We start from the raw sequence: 20308 nt of genomic DNA, 5'->3' as shown, positions 1-20308 counted from the left end.
ACGCAGTTTATTTGAAAGATGTGATGCTCACAAAAGCTTCCAGATGACCACAGAAATGAAAACTCTATGCAAAAAAGCCAATAATATAAACATTCTCTTCACTTCAGATTTCATCAGCTGTTATTAAGCACCAAACATGCCTCAAGATGATCAAAACAACAGGCAACACCTCTGTGCTAATAACTGCACGTTTTCTCTTTAGCATCCTGCCCAGCAGAGCAAGATTTCTGGAGAAAATTTACCTCCAAATTTTATTCTAAACAGTCTCACCGACATCTCCAGGCTTTTCACTTCAGAGAACAAAATTAGGAAGCTCTATGCATGAACATTCTTTCTCAGTAGCAGCACAAAGTAGCTTTGAGCTCAGGCTCACACTGTTATTTCTTCCAGTTACATGGATAAAGAGCAAAATTTTTTTAACATTCTGTTGCACGATACCATAACAGTATTATGTGAAACAGACTTCTAAAGCAACAGCAATATGATGGCTGTCTTTATCAAAGGGAGCAGATTATAGCATAATGCTTAAAAAAAAAATAATTCCCTCAAACTACATTACTATTAAAGAAAGATCTTTTATACCATGCATACAGGAATGCAGACTAGGACCCTGTGATTGCAATAAGCTGTAGCTGAAAGATCTTCTACTTAATTGTGGCCTTTGGAGAAGGCCAAAACATCAACTGCCTGCAGAAACTGTAATTTTAACATGACAAAAAAATAACCCTTCACAGAGATGCAATGGGAAAAAAAAAAGTCCATCTTATACTGTTTACAAAGGCTCGTAGTGACAGGATGAGGAGGAATGGGTATAACTGGAGAGGGGCAGAATTAGACTAGACAGAGGGAGGAATTTCTTCACTCTGAGAGTGGTGAGGCGCTGGCCCAGGTTGCCCAGGGAAGCTGCGGCTGCCCCATCCCTGGAGGTGTTCAAGGCCAGGCTGGATGGGACCCTGGGCAGCCTGGTCCAATGGGAGGTGTCCCTGCCCATGGCAGGGGGGTTGGAACTAGATGATCGTTAAGGTCCCTTCCAACCCAAACTATTCTATGATTCTATGATCTTGCTAGTTAAACCAACAAAACATGCCGTGAGCTCAAACTTCAGATTATAAAAACAGCAGCATAGAAAGGATAAGGAATTTTCAGTGTATTTGAGAAGAGGGAAGTGCAAGGCAATGACAATATATTTCTCAAGTGAAACAGAAAGTTTACTTTACTTCCTAGGCGGGGGGTGGGGTGAGGTGTCTGAATTCGGCAGAACTTCTGCAGTCCGATTTGTCAAGTCACCGAGTAGTTAAAATATAATGCGGCAAACCCCACCTCACGCTTTGGCCACGGCTTAGCCGGGCCCGCTGGCCATGTAACAGAGCGAACCCCACCTGTAGCCGCGCCGCATTCCCCACCGCGAGGCTGCCGCTCTACGCAGCATCTCCTCCTAATTCCATATTTGGCCACGGTCCTGCGCCTAACCCAGCAGTTTCAGCTCGATGCGAGAGCTTCATTTCCTCCCCTGCCCCGGACGGGCGGGATGTGTCGCTCGCACCGCGGCGGCGGCAACAGGCTCCGCGCGGCTCCGCTCTCGCTCGGGCGCGCAGGATGCGCACACGCCGCTGTATCGCGATGTCAACAAGCGCTCACCTGAGGCTGCACCCATCTCGTTATTTCAACCACTTCCGTAAACGCACGGGCAATTCCGAAAGCTCTCTGGATTCAGGAACACCCTAGATGCGCCTGTATTTTTTTTTTTTTCCAAACGCCTTAGATGTGCCTGTATTTCTTTTTAATGCCGTTTTCCTCGCCGGGAGGAGAGACTGTTTAAACTGCCTCGATACGGAAAACAGCACAAACAGGAGGGTCTGGCTTCTCACTGCCATTACAGTCACAACTGCGTCGGCACTCGGAACGCAGGGAAGGTTTTCCCTCGCTGCAACACGCCTCGACGCTCGAGTTGCCGCGGCTTTAAACTCTTCGTTTTGTGCCACCGCGAGACCGAGCCGGGCAATAAAAAGCACAACAGCACCGAGGAAAAAAAAAAAAAAAAGAAAAAAAAGAAAAAAACCCCAGCGTTTTCACCTTACTAGTTAAAGACGTGCGCCTAGTTAGCCCAAAGAAAACAAAACCCGAGGGAATTTCCAAGCCGCGGGGGATGCCCAACCCCGGGAGCCGCCGCGGTACTCACCGCCGGGAAACGGCTCCATTTTCTCCCGAGTCCGCCCTCAGCCGGCAAGAGAAGCCCCGGCGGGGGAGGGAGGGAGGAGACGAAGCCGCGACCGACCGCTCTCTTCTCCGCTGCTCCTCGGCGGGCGCCGCCGCGGGGCCCAACCCGCCCGCACGGAGCCTCCCACGGCAACGAGCCGCCCCCAGCCCCGCCCGGGCCCCGCCGCCTCCAGCCCCGCCGGGGCCGCACAAGCCCGCCTCCGCCTCCTCCCCCCGCACAGACCCGCCTCCTCCTCCGGCACAGACTTGCTTCCTTCTCCTTCCAGGCAGTCACACTACTGCCTTGCTGCCCTGTCCCTGGTATGTTCATTATGACCGCTCCTTGAATCCTGTGTTCAGTTCTGGGCCCCTCACCACAAGAAGGATGTTGAGGCTCTGAAGTGAGTACAGGGAAGAGCAACAAAGCTGGTGAAGGGGCTGGAGAACAGGCCTTATGAGGAACGGCTGAGAGAGCTGGGGTTGTTTAGCTTGGAGAAGAGGAGGCTGAGGGGAGACCTCATTGCTCTCTATAACTATCTGAAAGGAGGTTGTGGAGAGGAGAGAGCTGGCCTCTTTTCCCAAGTGACAGGGGACAGGACAAGAGGGAATAGCCTCAAGCTTCGCCAGGGGAGGTTCAGGCTGGACATCAGGAAAAAAAAATTCACAGAAAGGGTCACTGGGCACTGGAACAGGCTGCCCAGGGAGGTGGTTGAGTCACCTTCCCTGGAGGTGTTTAAGGGACAGGTGGATGAGGTGCTGAGGCACGTGGTTTAGTGTTTGATAGGAATGGTTGGACTCGATGATCCTGGAGGCCAACCTGGTGATTCTGTGATTCTGTAAAATGTGATTGCTAGCCTGCCTCTATCTCATCTTTGAAGACCTGCTTTCTCTGAAGAATACTTCAGATAGTTCAGCTTTTAAACAGTAGAAAGCATGACTCAAACCTTCTGGTTTATTTTTCTGATGAGACGAACAGTGATGTGGCCACTAAACATTAGGAGCGTCAGGTAGACACTTGGGTGCCTTTAATAGAGTGGAACGGCTCCAAGCCCATCTGCTACACTGTATATAAGCTACACTGTAATAGGGTGTTAATCTTTGTAATTCAGAAGTTGCCAGGACTTCAGTGTTTTGAAGATAATGTGAGTTAATTCATCGGTCTTGCTAAAACATGTTAGAGGTGGCTCAGAATCGAGTGTTGGACTGGTGAACTATTTGGCTGACAACATTAAAAGGAGATGAAAAAATTGACCCAATTGTTTGTGCCTAGTATGAGCAGAGACAAGTAATGGGGAAGTTTTCTTTACTTCTTGACTGAAGTAGTTAATATTGCTGATTAATGTGTTAATTCCCTCCTTAATATAAGGCCCAGCAGCATCTGTGGTAATGTATAGTCATTCAGAGGTGGGGGTGCAATTTCATATATTTGTATATATTTTATTATTATTGTCTTATTGGTAGAATTTTTAGTGGTGGTAGTTCATTAAAGCTGTTTCAGTTTTAGTTTCCAACATGCAAGACTTTCTCTTTCATTTCCCTTTCCCCTCTCCCTGGGGGTGGGGGGAATGAGGGAATTGGGAGCTCAGCTGCTCAGTTTTAGCTGCCAAAATTGGCCAGGCCATGGCTCCTTTAACAGATTGTAGTTAAGTTTAGCTTGTTACCTTGTCTCTCTCTCTGTCTGTTTAAGAAGAGTTCAAGACCATGTGTATTTATGGAGGGAAAACATCTCAAGGGCAATAAAATTTCTACAAGTGAAATGAAAATAAATCTGAGACGATAGGTACCATAAGTGCCTTGATAAGAAAGAATTTCTAATGTGAATTATACATCAAAGAACCCTTGCATAGTAACAGATATTTGTGCATGTAGAGGAATATAAAACATTTAAGGATGCTAATGCATGAAAAGCTTCTATCAAGAATTTGCAATGAGTTAAGATGTGCAAAGTCAACCATATCACATTTAGCTCCATTGCCCTCAAAATTAATTACTTTAATTGTTTAACTGTGTATTTTCTTAAGAGTCAAGCAAATTTTTTATTTTCTATGGCCTAGAACAGGGTTTTGACAGGATGACAATTGCACTTCCATTCTCAATAGCCATGTAAAAATAAACAACAGTAGCATACAAGCCTATAGATGGATTACACTGCTACATCACAGATAAATAAGCTCAGCTGTATCCTAAGAAGGAAGAGTCATGACAGTTAGAACATGAGAACATTTTATTGTAGTGTAGACACTTCGCCTGTAGATGGTCTTCCTGCTTTGCTGTTTCTAAGTCATAAAAATAAAGAAACTATTGTAAAAACTTCCAGGTCCTGAAATTAGATCAACATATTATCCTTCTTTCCTTGCAACATTTCTCATATATTTGTATCTCACCTCTAGATTGTAATGACTCATATCTTTTTTTGGGGGGGGGAGGGGGGGAGTGGGTGGGGAAGTGACGTGGGTGGTTTTTTTTACAAAAGCATGTACTAGCTAGAAATTGTCATGTGCTATTAACACATCTCCCAGGTGGCACAGAAGTAACTTGCCAGCTTTTGTGGCTAGAATGCTACAGGGCATGATTCAGAAGTTGCTTTTTCCTCAGGTGAAATTACAATACAGTTAAGCATGATGATCTAGGCCGATCTAACAGCTTGTCACTTGCAAAAAGGCAATGTCGTTCTCCCTGTTTGGGTCTTTCTCTTTGCCAACATTTGTTTCATGCTCTCACTACTTACCTTGCACTAACTCTGATGCTCATTATATTCCTCTGCATACCAAATCCACTCTTCAACTGCAAAAAACTAATTCAGCAGAACAGTGGGTAATTTAATTGCGGGTTACAGAGTTTCACCAGAATCTACAAAGGACCTGAATAACTTTGGTAAATGGAGGGCTCATAAACACGCAGCTAAGCAACCTCAGCTTAGAAAGAGAGGAGAAAAAGAGCAGGGATGTTCTTCCATTTTCAGTGATGACCTGCCTATGGCAATTTCCCCCCTTAGGATTCAGTTCTTCAGCTTTCTGCATTATGGGTTTGTCACTCTCTTTCCAGTGACGAATTGTCAGCTCATTTTAGGAAGTAGTTAGTTCCTCTTATCGACAACTAATCAGAACTTTATGGTGTTGAAATCAATTATTCTTGTATTGAGAAAAATTATAATAAAGTGATTCACTAAGGCAGAAACTTTATAGAGTAGGAAATCTGGTCAGAATAAATTCATGCTGAGCATTTTGAAAGCACTCACTGTTGGTAGGGCTTTTTTCTTATGGAAGTCAACATTAATTTACATCAACAACAGCAAAGCCACAAGCAATGTGGTAAATGGCTTTAAATCCAGCTGGAGGCCAGCTACAAGTGGTGTTCCCCAGGGCTCAGTGCTGGGCCCAGCCCTGTTCTATGTCTTTACCAATGACCTGGATGAAGGCATTGAGTGCACCCTTAGCAAGTTTGCGGATGACACTAAGCTGGGTGGAAGCGTGGATCTGCTGGTGGGTAGGGAGGTTCTGCAAAGGGATCTGAACAGGCTGGACCGCTGGGCTGAGACCAATGGGATGAGGTTTAACAAGGCCAAATGCCAGGTCCTGCACTTGGGGCACAACAACCCTGTGCAGTGCTACAGACTAGGAGAAGACTGGCTAGAAAGCTGCCTGGAGGAGAAGGACCTGGGGGTGTTGGTTGACAGCCAACTGAACATGAGCTTGCAGTGTGCCCAGGTGGCCAAGAAGGCCAGTGGCATCTTGGCTTGTATCAGAAACGGCGTGACCAGCAGGTCCAGGGAGGTTCTTCTCCCTCTGTACTCGGCACTGGTGAGACCGCTCCTAGGATACTGTGTTCAGTTCTGGGCCCCTCAGCACAGGAAGGATGTTGAGGCTCTGGAGCAAGTCCAGAGAAGAGCAACAAAGCTGGTGAAGGGGCCAGACAACAGGCCTTATGAGGAACGTCTGAGAGAGCTGGGGTTGTTTCGTCTTGAGAAGAGGAGGCTGAGGGGGGACCTTATTGCTGTTTACGACTACCTGAAAGGAGGTTGTAGAGAGGAGGGAGCTGGCCTCTTCTCCCAAATGTCAGGGGACAGGACAAGAGGGAATGGCCTCGATCTCTTCCATGGGAGGTTCAGGCTAGACATGAGGAAAAAAATTTTCACAGAAAGTGTCATTGGGCACTGGAACAGGCTGCCCAGGGAGGTGGTTGATTCACCTTCCCTGGAGGTGGTTAAGGGACGGGTGGATGAGGCACTGAGGGGCATGGTTTAGTATTACATTTTTGATAGGAATGGTTGGACTCTATGATCCAGTGGGTCTTTTCCAGCCTGGTGATTCTATGATTCTATGAATTTTGAGAACTTGAATTACTGTGCTTAAGGAACAAGTTGTAAAAATGATTCACATGTGTCCTATTTTTTTCATAGCCATAATAACATTGAAAAATTTAGCAAGTCATCCATGCCCACAGCTCACAGTTGCCATTGGTGAGTATTATTTTCTCCTTTTGTAAACTGGAAAACTGCAAAATAACTATGAACTAAGTTACCAGTCCCTTGTCAAAAGCAGTGCAAAGCCAGCTTTAGGGCTCTTAGTGCCATATATTTGTTAATTTTTGTGCTAGTATCATGAAGTTAAGTGATGTGAATCCTGGAAGTATTGAATTTGGAAACATGAGACTGATAAATCATCCAGAGTAGGTGACTTGGCTTCTGATAGGCATTTTCATAGTGCACAGAACACCACAGGGTACTATACTGGTTGGTGTGTTCCTCATCTTCCATACAGCAGGAGTAAGCACAAGGTGTAGTAGGATAGTTAGGGTACTGCTACAGAATACACACATAACATTGCACATACTTCTCTGAAATGTTCAGTGTTGACATCCCTAATTTGCTTCCAGTTGCACAAGGCTTTCATGAGAGCAAAAATCCTTGCAATCACCTGAAGGGGATTATAAGAAATAAATAAATAATTTGGGAAAACAGTGGGAATAATACTTCCATAGCAAAGCAATGTTCTTTAGTGATGTTCTCTCATAGTCTTAAATTATGTAGAAGGCTGCAGAGTTTTTATTTGCTATGAAAATCTAGCCTTCAGTTTGATAACATGTGTAACAGGACAGAGATCATAGCATATGGTAAACAAGATGCAAATGACAGCATCATCTCGTAAACCATGACAATTTAACCTACAGCATCTCAAGGCAACAAATAAGCAGGAAGTCTTGCCAACTTTTTGAGCTCTGATTTAAGTATTTATTCAGCAGATAGAGTTCTTTCCACTGGCCTGTGGTGAATTTTCTGGCATTTTAATTATTTCACTGGAAGTTGATCTATCACATGCTGGCAGGGTTCCTCTAAAAACAATTTTTGAGAAAGGCAGGTAACAAATAACCTGCTAACACTACATTGCAAAGACACATCATTCTTTTTAGTCAAACACTATAATTACCCTGCTATATTTTTAAATAAAAAGTGAAAAAAAAATCAGAGGTTAATGTAACCCCTCATATATTCTCTAATTTAAGGAATACTTAATGCTTTCAGCCCCCTTATATTCCTGTTATCCATTCCAATTAAAAGGTTGGACTTACAGGGCTTGTGTGCTGCTGCTTGATGCTAGTTGTGTTTGTATGGTGAGAAACTAGTTATACAACTGCTACTGGTATTAAAATTATAGTCTACATCCTGTCCATTGGAAAGCCTCTGCCTACGCAGTTGTTCCACAACCACATTCTGATAAGAAACGCTGATTTCATGTGATTCCTGCTATTACAGCAGCAGTATAGTTGCAAGATTTCTGCAAAGAAGGTCAATGCAGTTTGAGTCACAAAACAGTGTGGTAAACGGTCATGGATAAGATACACGTTCACACACACAGCTCTGTGAACTTTGCAGCTAGAGGCAACTGTAATAGATAGTTTTGGATGGTGTACAAAAATGTTGATTTGAAAGTTGGCATGCCACTTGATCAGGACAACTTTGGACCAGTAGGTGATATAGATGTGAACAGAGAAGAGAGTCCAAACAGCTAAAAAGTAACATGGCTACCAATGGGACATCACTCTGACACAGCAGAAGTTGGTGTGGATTAGTAATTCATCATCCTCACACCTCTGTCCCCAAAGGGAATAATTAATAGTTATTAAAGCACTGATAAGGCATAAAAAACTGTTTGTGGAAAAAAACTGTTTGTGGACATAAGACCTAGTACTAAATAATGAAATACAATCTGGAACCGCTTTCCAGTGTTGACAAACCCTTGCACTAAAAAGCAAGTCATTCTGTAGTTCAGCTTTCCTGAAGGGATTTATCCGAAGATCTCTCATGCTTCTATAAAATGGCTGGTGTGCCCTTTAATGTCTTGGCACCTTTCACTGTAGTAATTCCTTCAAGACTGAGTCATATAGTAAAACAAGACACTGGCACAGGACTCAGAGAAAGAAATAAAATATAATTTATTTGAAAAGCAAATAACATAAAATGTCAGTCCCAAGGGCCTAATCAGTTCTATTTTTACTCCTGTATTGCAATATTACATGCACCAATTTTGTGAAAACTTTTTAGATAGCCCCCATTTTTCAAGACTCTCTGTGTACGACGTATTGTGTTAATGGACCATGCTGCTAATATGAATGGGTAGACTGGCATAGCTGTATTGGACTTCAGTAGTTATACAATGAGTTACAAAAGCTAAGGATTTAACTCCAAGATTTCTAGACTGAAGACTAGTTTTCCCATAGGATGGTGTGGAGAAATAAAAAGATGAACCTGTGAAATTAAACCCATGAAATGAAACCTGCAGCTATCTGGCTGTCCCAGAAGGCTGATGCAACAGAAATAACATTAAGTTGCCTGTAGAAGGTATCCTATGCAGAAGACCAACACCTACAGCTTCCTCAGAATTTAGTGGGAGAGATGCAATACCATCTGTGAGAATCATGTGACCATCTGATGTCATTTTCATGTTGTTAGGATTTTAGAGATTTGACAACACTTTACGAATTTGTATTTGTGTTTATATTTTTTCCTTTGAAGGGTCATGGCATAGGATAAAGAGCTGCAGATCACTTTCACCAGGTGGGAACTCATACCATGGAAGACAATTCACTAAGCAGTTCAAGGTTTGGGCTTCTTATTGGGACTAGCCATCTCCAGCATTTTTAACTCTCATGGGCTGAAGGAACAAGAAGCATACAGTATTACAGGGGAATATCTGTCTGGAGGCAAATGATATTTTTCACTAAAAAACAATAAAAGCAAATTTTTCTTCTATTATTTATTTTATTCTAGTAAAAATCCTCTCTCCTTTAAGGAGTTAGTCAGTAGGACCCCCTGGGAATTGTTCCTCAGGGAAAATGGAGCAGAACAGAGCTGGCAGATAAATTTAAGGATACTTTACATAGAGCGCAAGAGTGCTCAGTCCCCAGATGTAGGAAATCAGGCAGGGAAGGAAGGAGACCAGCATGGCTGAGTCCAGACTTGCTGGTCAAACTGGAGAGCAAGAGGGAACTGCACAGGCAGTGCAAGCAAGGATGGGAAAACTGGGAAGAGTGTAGGGACACTGCCTGATTGTGTAGGGATGAGGTCAGGAAGGCCAAGGTACAGCTGGAGCTGAACTCGGCAAGGGAAGCAAAGACTAACAAGAAGGGCTTCTATAGGTATGTCAGTCAGAAAAGAAAGGTTAAGGAAAGTATAACCCAATGAATGAATATGGTGACCTCATATCAACTGACAAGAAGACTGAGGTACTCAACAACTAAATTTGCCTCAGACTTCACAGGCAACCTCACCCCTCCTGGGCCAATGGACAACAAGACAAAGGCCAGGGTGGTAAAGCTCCTCCGCTGTAAGGAAAGATCAGGTCTGTGACCACCTGAGGAACCTCAACATATGTAAGTCTATGGGACCTGATGACATGAATCCCAGAGTCCCGAGGGACTGCCTTGTTCTCTGTACTCCTTATGAAGCCTAGCTGTGGTTAGGTCCAGTCTTAGACTTGACAATGGTTTATACCCAATGAAATTATCTATCTATACAATGTTTACAATATCAAGTAGTTACATGGATTGTAATGTTTCATTGGTATTAATTCAGTCACTTGCCTTGGGCAAGGAAGTCTCAGGTAAAGAATCACAAACCTCAGATCTCTCAGAGGGAGGGTCCAGCAGCAGCTCAGGGGAAGCTCAAATTTGGCTCAGCTTGATGATAATGTTTATAGAGTGAAGTAGTTGGCTGCTAGCCAATAGAATAGACAAGACAGATGTCTTTGCTTTAATTCTGGTATCTTGTTCTGTACTTTAGTTATCTTACATTTCTGGGTTTTGAAACTGCCTTGTGAAATAATTTTCTGAGGCATCTTCACTCCCTTCTGCGTGAACCGAGAGCTTTCCAGCTTGCAAGTTCATTGCAGGACATGAAACCTATTCCTTCCTTTTCAACCCGAACCAAAGTACGGATAGAGGTCAAGTGTATCTCACAATCACAATATCAATGCTTAACTTACATAATATTTTGTGTAATTTTGCTTAATGCATTTTAATGTACTTGATATTTCTTTCTCTCATATTGATTTAGAGGTAAAGTATCATAAAACTTCATGTTTGCATTCCAAAAGTAGCTTGAACTGAGCTGACTTTCTGTGATTTTGTAGATTTTTTTCCCATGCAAATAATACAGGTTTTATAAAAAGTTAAGAAAATATTCAGAGTTTTAAATATGTAATGTAAACACTTCAAATATATCTAGCCAGATCACATTTTCACTCAATCTTAATTCTCTTATGAATTTACATTCAACCAGTAATACAAAAGACAGTGTAGTTTTCATTTTCAGTTCAAGCTGTCACCTGAATCCACATACATACTGTGTTTTCTGAAGCAGCTGAAAATCTGTCCACTGTTGAAGTTGGAGATGCTTTCATTAGCTACTTATAACTTTGCCTTTCTGGCAATCTCTCCTTCCTGGGCAAGCTAACAGTGAGTCAGCTATGGCACTCACTGCTGAGTGCTCATATTAAAACTCAAGCTAAAGCTTCTTAGTACATTACGTCACAGAGGCAAGGAACAGTATACTGGTCCATAAATAAAGTGGAGAACAGAAGTAAACATGTCAGGAGTTTTGGTCACTCAACAAGGAGCAGAAATCTGTATGGTACTACTTAAATGTACCAACTGGCAGAATCAGGGAGTAAGAAAAATCAGTGAAGGCATTTGGATTCCTATACTGCAGGGCCAAGTGTAGGAACTGCAAATCAGTATTACTTCATGACACGATTACAGTTGACAAAGAGCAGTTGGGTCAAAGTGAGTCTATTCCTAAAGACATTCTGATAATAAATATTAATAAAAATATCAGTTCATTATACTGTAACCACTCTGGCAAAGTTCTTTTACCCTCTAGCAGAAGGACAGGTTCTTCACTGGAATAAGAATACCTGTGTTGGTAAACAAGTTTACCATGAGCAACACCACACACCTCTGAGATGCTGGCAAGTCTACAATAAATACATTGCAGTAACTTTGCATGGCCACGGAGGAGTTAACATGTCCTGTAGCCTCAGCATCTTTCTCTTGGCCTGTGCACAGAGATTGCAAAACCAAATATAGCTCATGACATCAACACGCATGCCAGGCTGCCAGTAGCTTTGCGTAACTTGATGCAAAGTCTTCCAACAGTCACCATGTACCACTGTCTGCTCAAAGGACCTGTGTGCACAGCAAGCTAGCATGTTCCCACAGTATATTGTGCAGATCCTGTACATGGAGAGAAATTCCATTTGGGTCTATCAAATACTGCATGAATTAAGCATTTCCAGCATCTGAAAGGATGTGAAATCTACTCGTTATCTATATTAATCTTCTTATTCTGTCTCACTAAAACAAATATTTCTTTTGAAGCCATTTGTTGTCAGGCATTTATTATCATGATCCAGAGAGCCATCAGGATCTCACTCTCTCTCATCTTGCCCTCACAGTACCCCCTGCTAGTGCAGAACACCAGCTACAGCTGCAGCAGCTTCCTCTGAGCTAGCCTTACGTGGAAATAAAGTTAAATATGGGGAGGAATGGGAACCCTAAAGTTTTCTGAATAACTCCCCCAATAGGCTGAGTACAAGGCAGCTTTTCTTTAAAGGCAATCAGTGGAAATGCAATATGTACAGGTGCAGCACTCTTCATCAGAAAGGAGTGCAGCAAGGACATCTTGCCCATAAAGCTGGGGATGGGATTTTTGAAGACGGATGTAGCCAGCCCCCGCTGTCGGCAAGCAGTATGGAGCCCAAGGACAACCTTACAATCACTTTCCAAGAAGACTAACTACAGCTGCTGCTTTGACAATCTTGCTCTCCAGCTGACCTCTACTCATTATACTATAGTATCATTATAGTATCATTGTAATACTAAAACCCACCTTCACACCAATGGCTACCCACCTCCTCCCTGCCTATGAGGCAAACTGCTTCTATAACCATTCTCATGGGGCATGCACAGTTAGTTTCTGGCACATTAGGCGTGAATTTTATCTCATGACAAATCCTCACCTTCTGACCAGATACCTGGTTAGTCTGTTCTCACCAACACTTTATCAATACACTATAAAATAAACATCAATAAATCCTTTTATAGATAAAATACACCATGAGAAATAGGTTTGTAAAATGTAATGCAGAAGGGTTTTTAAAATAAGCGACACCTCATTTTGTGTGAGTTTGAGAGACTTAGAGAATAAACAAAAACTTTTCAGATATTTTGAGGTGTCTAAAAATGAAATTACATTAAAACATTTAATGAAAGGTATTTTCCATGGAAGAAGGATAACTTGCCAAGGATATGTGATTTATGTCTCATCAAGCTAGTACCATACATATCATCATTTTTAATATTTATGAACCCACTCACAGGCTAGCTCCATATTTGACTTACTTATTAAGTGAGACCATTGGAAAGAAGCATTTCATCTGAATAAAGCCTGTCCCTGTTCTCAGGGGCTGCTGCATTTCTTCGTGCTGTCTCTTGCTCTCTGTTTGAGTTTTATTACAGTGTAGAGTTTTGTTTCTGTATTTGAAAAGAAGACAGGGCAAAACCCGTTCTAAACCCTATCTGTTTTAACTTCAATTCCTCTACTTCTGGAAATTATGTTCCAAGATCAGTCCTTCATTTACCGTATTTTTTTTTGCTTAAAAATAAAATCTGTACTCAATGTTCTCATTGACTGAGGAAAAGATAAAATACTGCATAAAACCCGAACCAAGTTATCAAAACTATATGTTGGAATTAAGAAACATTTTTACAACTTACATTTAGGTCAAACAGTGCATAACCCTTCAAGAGAATTCTTTCCGCTTCTAGATTTTACAGAACAAAATGAAAAATAAGAGCTCAACTAAGGAAGAATAGCTTTTACTATCCTTGAAAAAGATTCAATATGTCAGAAATATTTATTTCCTGCTCCGTATTCAGGCTATATTAACAAACAAAAGAAGAGGTGTGTCAGATTATAATATAAATATAGAATTAAATAAGAATTCATATCAAACATTTCCTACTTTGTTAATTCATTATAATCTTTGCTGCTTCATAGAGCTTAGTAGACCTTTCTCTGTTCAGCACAGATGGAAACACTTCATGTCTATTCAAACAGATTTCCAGGCAGCAGCTATTTTGCCTCCAACAGAGCACACAGTTCCAACAATCATAGAATCATAGAATAATAATAAAAGGAAAATAATAACTATTTTAAGAGAGTAATAAAATATATAAAAATATACATAATCAATTCAGACTTCCAGGATGACAATACACATCACCACTGATGCTGCAGGGCAGGCACAGAGGAGGTCCTAGACTGGACTCAGCTTCAGGCAGGAGCCGGACTGAAGAAGTGTACCCAAGAACATATGGATGCATTCAGAGACAGACAGAGAGACAAGGTCCTCCCTGAACATCAGCCATTGAAGAAAAGGGTGTGACCCTCACAATCTCTAAGCTTTTATACTCATTATGACACGTATGGCATCGAATTGCATGGATTACTTTGTTTTTCAGGTTTGGGTCATCTGTACAGTCCAGCTCTCCCAGCAGATGCAACTGCAGTTGCCACCAGCTCCGGGAGGGACTTAATTTACATAGAAATAGGTGTGAGCTGTGACCTCTCTGCACACCAATGGCCCACTTTACCTTGGTGACAGCAATCAGACTTATCACTTCTAGAGAGAGCCACTGTCTGAAAACTGTGTTGGTAAGCTTCAGGATCCGATATTTTGAAAGAGTCTTAGCTGAAAATCAGAGAATATGTTCCAGTTCAGCCCAAACCAGAAAAGCACCAATTCACAATTCTGTCTGATCTGACACACCATAGAACTCAATTACATTTCCCATTGAATGGAACACAAATAAAAAGTAGTAAGATAACAACAGGTGTGTCAAGGACCACATTAGACATGCATTGCTACAGAACAAGGTAGGACATATAGCATGTTTGCCATCCCTGTTGATAGGTAACAGACATTGACCAGTGCTAAATGATCAAATTAATCTGTCACATATACATAAAAACCATGGGGGAAAAAAAATAAAATCACAGAAGCAACAAGTCCTGATCTTCCAGTCCCAGTAGAGTTCTGCTTCTATAGCATTCACCCTAAATCAGCAAAAGTTTGTGAATGCAAGCCTACCATTCCAGTACAGCACTGCACTCAACCCAGCCAAAATTTTTGGTGAACAAACTAAACCGTCTCTGTCTGTATGGAAAACTTCTCACACAGTGAGTCACAGTAGAATCAGAAGAAAGTTTCAAAGATTGGCTTAAGCCTTTTTAAAAACGAAGGAAGTAAAACCCACTATTTTAGGTGGCAGCAGCTCCATTTCATAGAAAAATATTAAGTATCTTCACAATGTTTTCTCACAAATGGAGTTTGTGTGTGCAATAAGCCAGTCTCACACACTGAGATGAGATATTGCTTATTGCATGTGTGCAGAGATGGATACTAGGTGGTAAATCCAGAAACACAGCACCCCCAAACATTACCACACACTCAATTTTTACATAATTTTGTCGGTAACTCATTTACCAAATACAACCTGTGACTTCTGATTGGTTAGTTATTTATGTACAGTTACATCATTCCTTAAAAAAAATATACATGCCCCATGAGTAGGGTTCTTCCCCTGGACTGGGGCCCGTTAGCCTGTGGATGCGATTTTTAGCATTATAATGGCATTAAAATCAGGATAATTTACTCTCAGGCACATCTGTGATCACTTAATTTGTTGGGTTGCAAAATGTTCCTTCTTCCAGCTGACCTGTTCTGAACTACCAAACACCTATGACATGCTCCAGGACGCTTCATCCAGCTAAAGGTGCAACCTTTTGTCTAAGCAACCCCCTGTAATTACAGTTTCTGGTACGTTCCATATACTCGTGAGATTTTAGACAACAGACGCCTTAAGCAAGCAAAGCATATAGCAGAAATACATCAACTTCAAGTAAAATCAACTTTCATCTTAAAATTTCCTACATATTCAAAACAATAGGAAAACAGTGATTAAAATATTGTTTCATGTTATTCTTTGAATAGTGGTAAAACTCACTAAGTCTTTTCAGGCAACAAGATTGTGTAGATAAGCAGAATTTCAGCATAGGATCACTCACTCCGTAAGACTCTGTCTTTCAAGTAGGGCAATGTACAAATTCACAAACAAGATAAGCATTCAGGTAACCATAAGAACGGAGTAGGAGGAAACAGTTGAAACATGTTTACATTTTGCTACTGTAGTTAACATCTCTTCATAGGTTGTCAGCAACGGAAAACCAAAGCCAGCAATTCAAGGCCTAAAAATAAAGAGTTTGTATCTGGTGCTTGAGCCTCATGTGACGCAGATTCTCAAACCTTTATGTGGGTATACATACACGCTATAGTATGTGGGTTTCTGATGCTTCTTCTTTTCCAGCAGTGAAAAATGTTCCATATATCTTACAGGAAATTGTTTTCCTTCTGAAGTCTATGTTCTAAAAATCAAATATCAAGGTAGAGTAAAAGAAGCATAAGCAAACGTAAGAAGAAAACACTTCATTTACTTTATCTTCACACTATTGTCTATTCACTTGCTGAAAAATTTATTTGCCTTCTGAATACAGGGAAAATATTGAAGCCACAAGCAAGCTCCAGAAGATCATAATGAAGCATTCTTTCGGAAATGGAGGCCTCATTGTTCTATGTCTGTTTGTCAACCACTGGTTTAAAATACTACAGAATATATTGCTGTTGTTGTCCAAAATGTTCTCTATATTGTTTTCCTTTTCCTCCTGCCAGCTGGATCCAGTTCAACCTTACCAACTAAGAAACTCACATTCCATACAGAGCTGCAATCCTCTGCCATACTGGGGTATAGGGTTGCTCTCAGCCATGACAACAGGAAATCTTGTCTAAAAAGGCAACTGTGGAAGGAGGAAAATATGTCACAAGTTTCAACATGCTATTGGAACCCTGGACTGCAGTGAGGGTGCTCTGCTGAGCAGGTAAGAGGTATTCAGGCTGCCTTCATTACCATTAACCTAGTTCTGTGGTTCTCAATATTGTTTTCCTTTTCTCCTGCCAGACTGTAATTCTAGAGCTGGACACAGTGCAACTTCACCAGCTCAAAAACTCCCTTCTCACGTACAGGACTGTAACTGTGGCCTGAAGAAGGTCACCTGTAGAGATGCTGTTCCTGGATGCATGACTGCATTTCAGTAAAGAATAATGCACTTCCATGAAATAGCCCTTTAATGTGCAACTGGATGTAGATGCATCCTTCCAACTTTGCCTTCTTCTTCTTTCCTGTTTGTAGGTAAGTCTCAAATGGAAAAGTAGGCAGAGAGAAATTCTGCTCAGGAGGGAATATGTGCAGCAGTATTTTTCCTGTTCTAAGATTTCCTAAGTTTAAGAGACGGAAAGAGATTTACAATGATGGAAGTTACTCTGGTTGGTTGGTTGGGTTTTGTTTGCTTTCTTGTTTAAAGAGGGCTTCCCTGTACAACTGTATTGGATAGAAAACTATATTTTGTCAGTGTCTGTCTGTACACGAAGTCCAAATGTGGAAGAAAGCACTCAGCAGGAGAGGCTTAACACAAAATCATGGACCTCGATACTTGAATTTTGGCTCCTTCTGTGTCTCTTGAGTTGTTGTTGAATTGTGCTTGTCCTTTACGTTTTGCTTTCTCATAAGCTGCATTTACTCCTGATTCAGCTCTGTCCAAAGGAGAGTGGAATCATACTTTCAGTTATTTTAAAACTGTTGAAACTGAATTGAAATCAATCGCCATCTCAGCAGCAGGACAGTTCACGCCATCAGACATGCTTCAAACAGGATCATGGCGTTGTTAGATGCAGCTCTAGTTACCCTTTTTTTCTCAAAATTCTGCAAAGCCCAAGGCCTTCCTGAAAACACACGTTATGACAGAATTCCGGGATGAAGAAAGCTGCGGAGCCGCGGGCTGCTCTTGTGCGCATCCTGCTCCTGGGGTTTGCGTTTCTTCAGTTTGCCGCCGAGTGCCACCCAGCGGCTGAGGAAGCGGCTGGTTCACGTGCAGACAGAGGGTTTCCTGCTTTTAAAGAAACCAGACACTAACCAAACCTCAAAGAATAGTAGAATGGACTGCTGCGGACTTAACGAAAAAGAAAAAATAAATGGAAAAGACACCAGACCCTACTATTAGTAGAAGACTGGACCTGCGTGTGAGGGGTGGGACCTTAGATTGCAAGGAAATAATTGCCCAGTGATTTTGGTGTTCAGGGTCCCTCTGGAAACATGCAGCCTGAGATATAACCTACCAATGCATTATCGATAAATTAGCCTACAGTACTTTATGTTGGAGGCTCTGCCTCAGGAAACACTTATTTAAAAATGAAGTAACAGGAGAACAGCAGTTAAATGTGACAAAGGATTAGGACAAGGCTGAGGTATTTATGCCTTCTTTGCCTCAGTCTTTAATAGTAAGGAAAGTTGTTCCCTCTGTGTACATACACAGGAGATAGAGAAGCAGAACAAAACTCCCACGATCCGAGAGGAGGTGGTTAGAGACTTGCTTGCCCAGCTAGATACACACAAGTCCATGGGGCCAGATGGGGTCCACCAAGAGTATTGAAGGAGCTGGTGGATGTGCTTGCAAAACCCCCTTCCATCATCTTCCAACAGTCCTGGAAGACTGGGGAAGTTCCACTGGACTGGAGGCTGGCGGATGTTGTGCCCATCTACAAGAAGCGTTACAGGGAGGATCCAGGGAACCACAGGCCTGTCAGTCTGACCTCAGTGCCAGGAGAAGTCATGGAGCAGGTGATCTTGAGTGCCATCATGAAGCACACGCAGGAGAACCGAGTGATCAGGCCCAGTCAACATGGGTTCATGAAAGGCAGGTCTTGCCAAACTAACCTGATTGCCTTCTATGACAACGTGACTCGACTGTTGGATGAGGGAAAGGCTGTGGATGTATCTTCCTGGACTTCAGTAAAGCCTTTGACATGGTTTCTCACAGCATTCTGCTTCCGAACCTGTCAGCCTCTGGCCTGGACAGGCGCACACTCTCCTGGGTGGAAAACTGGTTGGAAGGTTGGGCCCAGAGAGTGGTGGGAAATGGAGTTGAATCCAGCTGGAGGCCCCAGGGCTCAGTGCTGGGTCCAGCCCTGTTCAATGTCTTTATCAATGACCTGGATGAAGGCATTGAGAGCACCCTTAGCAAGTTTGTGGATGCCACTAAGCTGGGTGGAAGTGTGGATCTGCTGGAGGGTCGGGAGGCTCCGCAAAGGGATCTGAACAGGCTGGACCGCTGGGCTGAGACCAATGGGATGAGGTTTAACAAGGCCAAATGCCAGGTCCTGCACTTGGGGCACAACAACCCTAGGAGAAATCTGGCTGGAAAGGAGGAGAGGGACCCCTGGAGGAGAGGGACCTGGGGGTGTTGGTTGACAGTGACTGAACATGAGCCAGCAGTGTGCCCGGGTGGCCAAGAAGGCCAATGGCATCTTGGCTTGTATCAGAAACGGCGTGACCAGCAGGTCCAGGGAGGTTATTCTATCTCTGTACTCGGCACTGGTGAGATTGCTCCTCGAATCCTGTGTTCAGTTCTGGGCCCCTCACCACAAGAAGGATGTTGAGGCTCTGGAACGAGTCCAGAGAAGAGCAACAAAGCTGGTGAAGGGGCTGGAGAACAAGTCTTATGAGGAGCGGCTGAGAGAGCTGGGGTTGTTTAACCTGGAGGAGGCTGAGGGGAGACATTATTGCTGTCTACGACTACCTGAAAGGAGGTTGTGGAGAGGAGGGAGCTGGCCTCTTCTCCCAAGTGACAGGGGACAGGACAAGAGGGAATGGCCTCGAGCTCTTCCACGGGAGGTTCAAGCTAGACATGAGGAAAAAAATTTTCACAGAAAGGGTGATTGGGCACTGGAACAGGCTGCCCGGGGAGGTGGTTAGTTACCTTCCCTGGTGGTGTTTAAGGGACGGGTAGATGAGGTGCTGAGGGGCATGGTTTAGTGATTAATAAGAATGGTTGGACTTCGTGATCCAGTGGGTCCTTTCCAACCTAGTGATTCTGTGATTGTGTGAAGAAGGAGGGGATAAGATCAGGCAATGGGGAGGAAAAAGCTGTGGGGGAGCGGAAAGAGCCGGGAGACGGAGTCAAGAGGAGGAAGGAGAGGAAAGAAGAGCAGGAAGAGGGTGGCGCAGGCTGCCCAGACTGCTACCGGTGACAATAGCATGCGCGCTGTGCCTCACGGGGCTCACAATGGCGCCTGGCGCCGGAGCCCTCCCCGCACCGCCCCCTGCCGCAAGCCGCGCCCCCTACAACCCGCGCCCCCTCGCAGGCCGTGCCCGGCCCCATCACGGCCTCCAAAGCCACGCCCCGAACCCGCACGGCCACGCCCCCGACAGGCCACGCCCCCTTGCTGGGCCCCGGCCCCGCCCTAGAGGCGGAGGGTGGGCGGGTGGCGGCGGTGGGGCCTGCGTGCGGGCTGGGGCCGGGCCGCGGGAGCCCCGGCGGGTGCGTGGCTCGGCCGGGGAACTTTCCGCCTCTCGGGGAAGCCGAGAGCTTTAGAGCGAAGCCCGCCCGGTGGCGGTGGGGGGGGGTGTAACGGGGAGTTGGGGGGGAAGAGCGGCGCGCGCGCAC

At 43.6% G+C, this 20308-nt stretch overlaps 1 protein-coding gene and 1 long non-coding RNA gene across 2 annotated transcripts in view; one reads left to right on the top strand and one right to left on the bottom strand.

Annotated features, from left to right (window-relative positions):
- LNPEP (leucyl and cystinyl aminopeptidase) overlaps window positions 1–2199 on the bottom strand; it is a 61465-nt gene extending 59266 nt beyond the window's left edge. The window contains exon 1 of the mRNA XM_069879973.1: window positions 2180–2199. Coding sequence (XP_069736074.1) covers window positions 2180–2198 — 19 coding nt within the window. The 5' untranslated portion in view covers window position 2199. The remainder of the gene's footprint in view (window positions 1–2179) is intronic.
- A 308-nt stretch (window positions 2200–2507) lies between these two features.
- On the top strand, window positions 2508–9390 carry LOC138733086 (uncharacterized). Its single transcript, XR_011339371.1, has 3 exons — window positions 2508–2597; window positions 6596–6655; window positions 9209–9390. It is a non-coding gene; the product is annotated as an uncharacterized lncRNA (long non-coding RNA).
- Window positions 9391–20308: the final 10918 nt, after the last annotated feature.

The sequence above is a fragment of the Phaenicophaeus curvirostris genome, chromosome Z (genome assembly GCF_032191515.1).
Source record: "Phaenicophaeus curvirostris isolate KB17595 chromosome Z, BPBGC_Pcur_1.0, whole genome shotgun sequence".
In the NCBI taxonomy this organism is placed as follows: Eukaryota; Metazoa; Chordata; class Aves; order Cuculiformes; family Cuculidae; genus Phaenicophaeus; species Phaenicophaeus curvirostris.
This window is presented reverse-complemented; position numbering and strand designations above follow the sequence as displayed.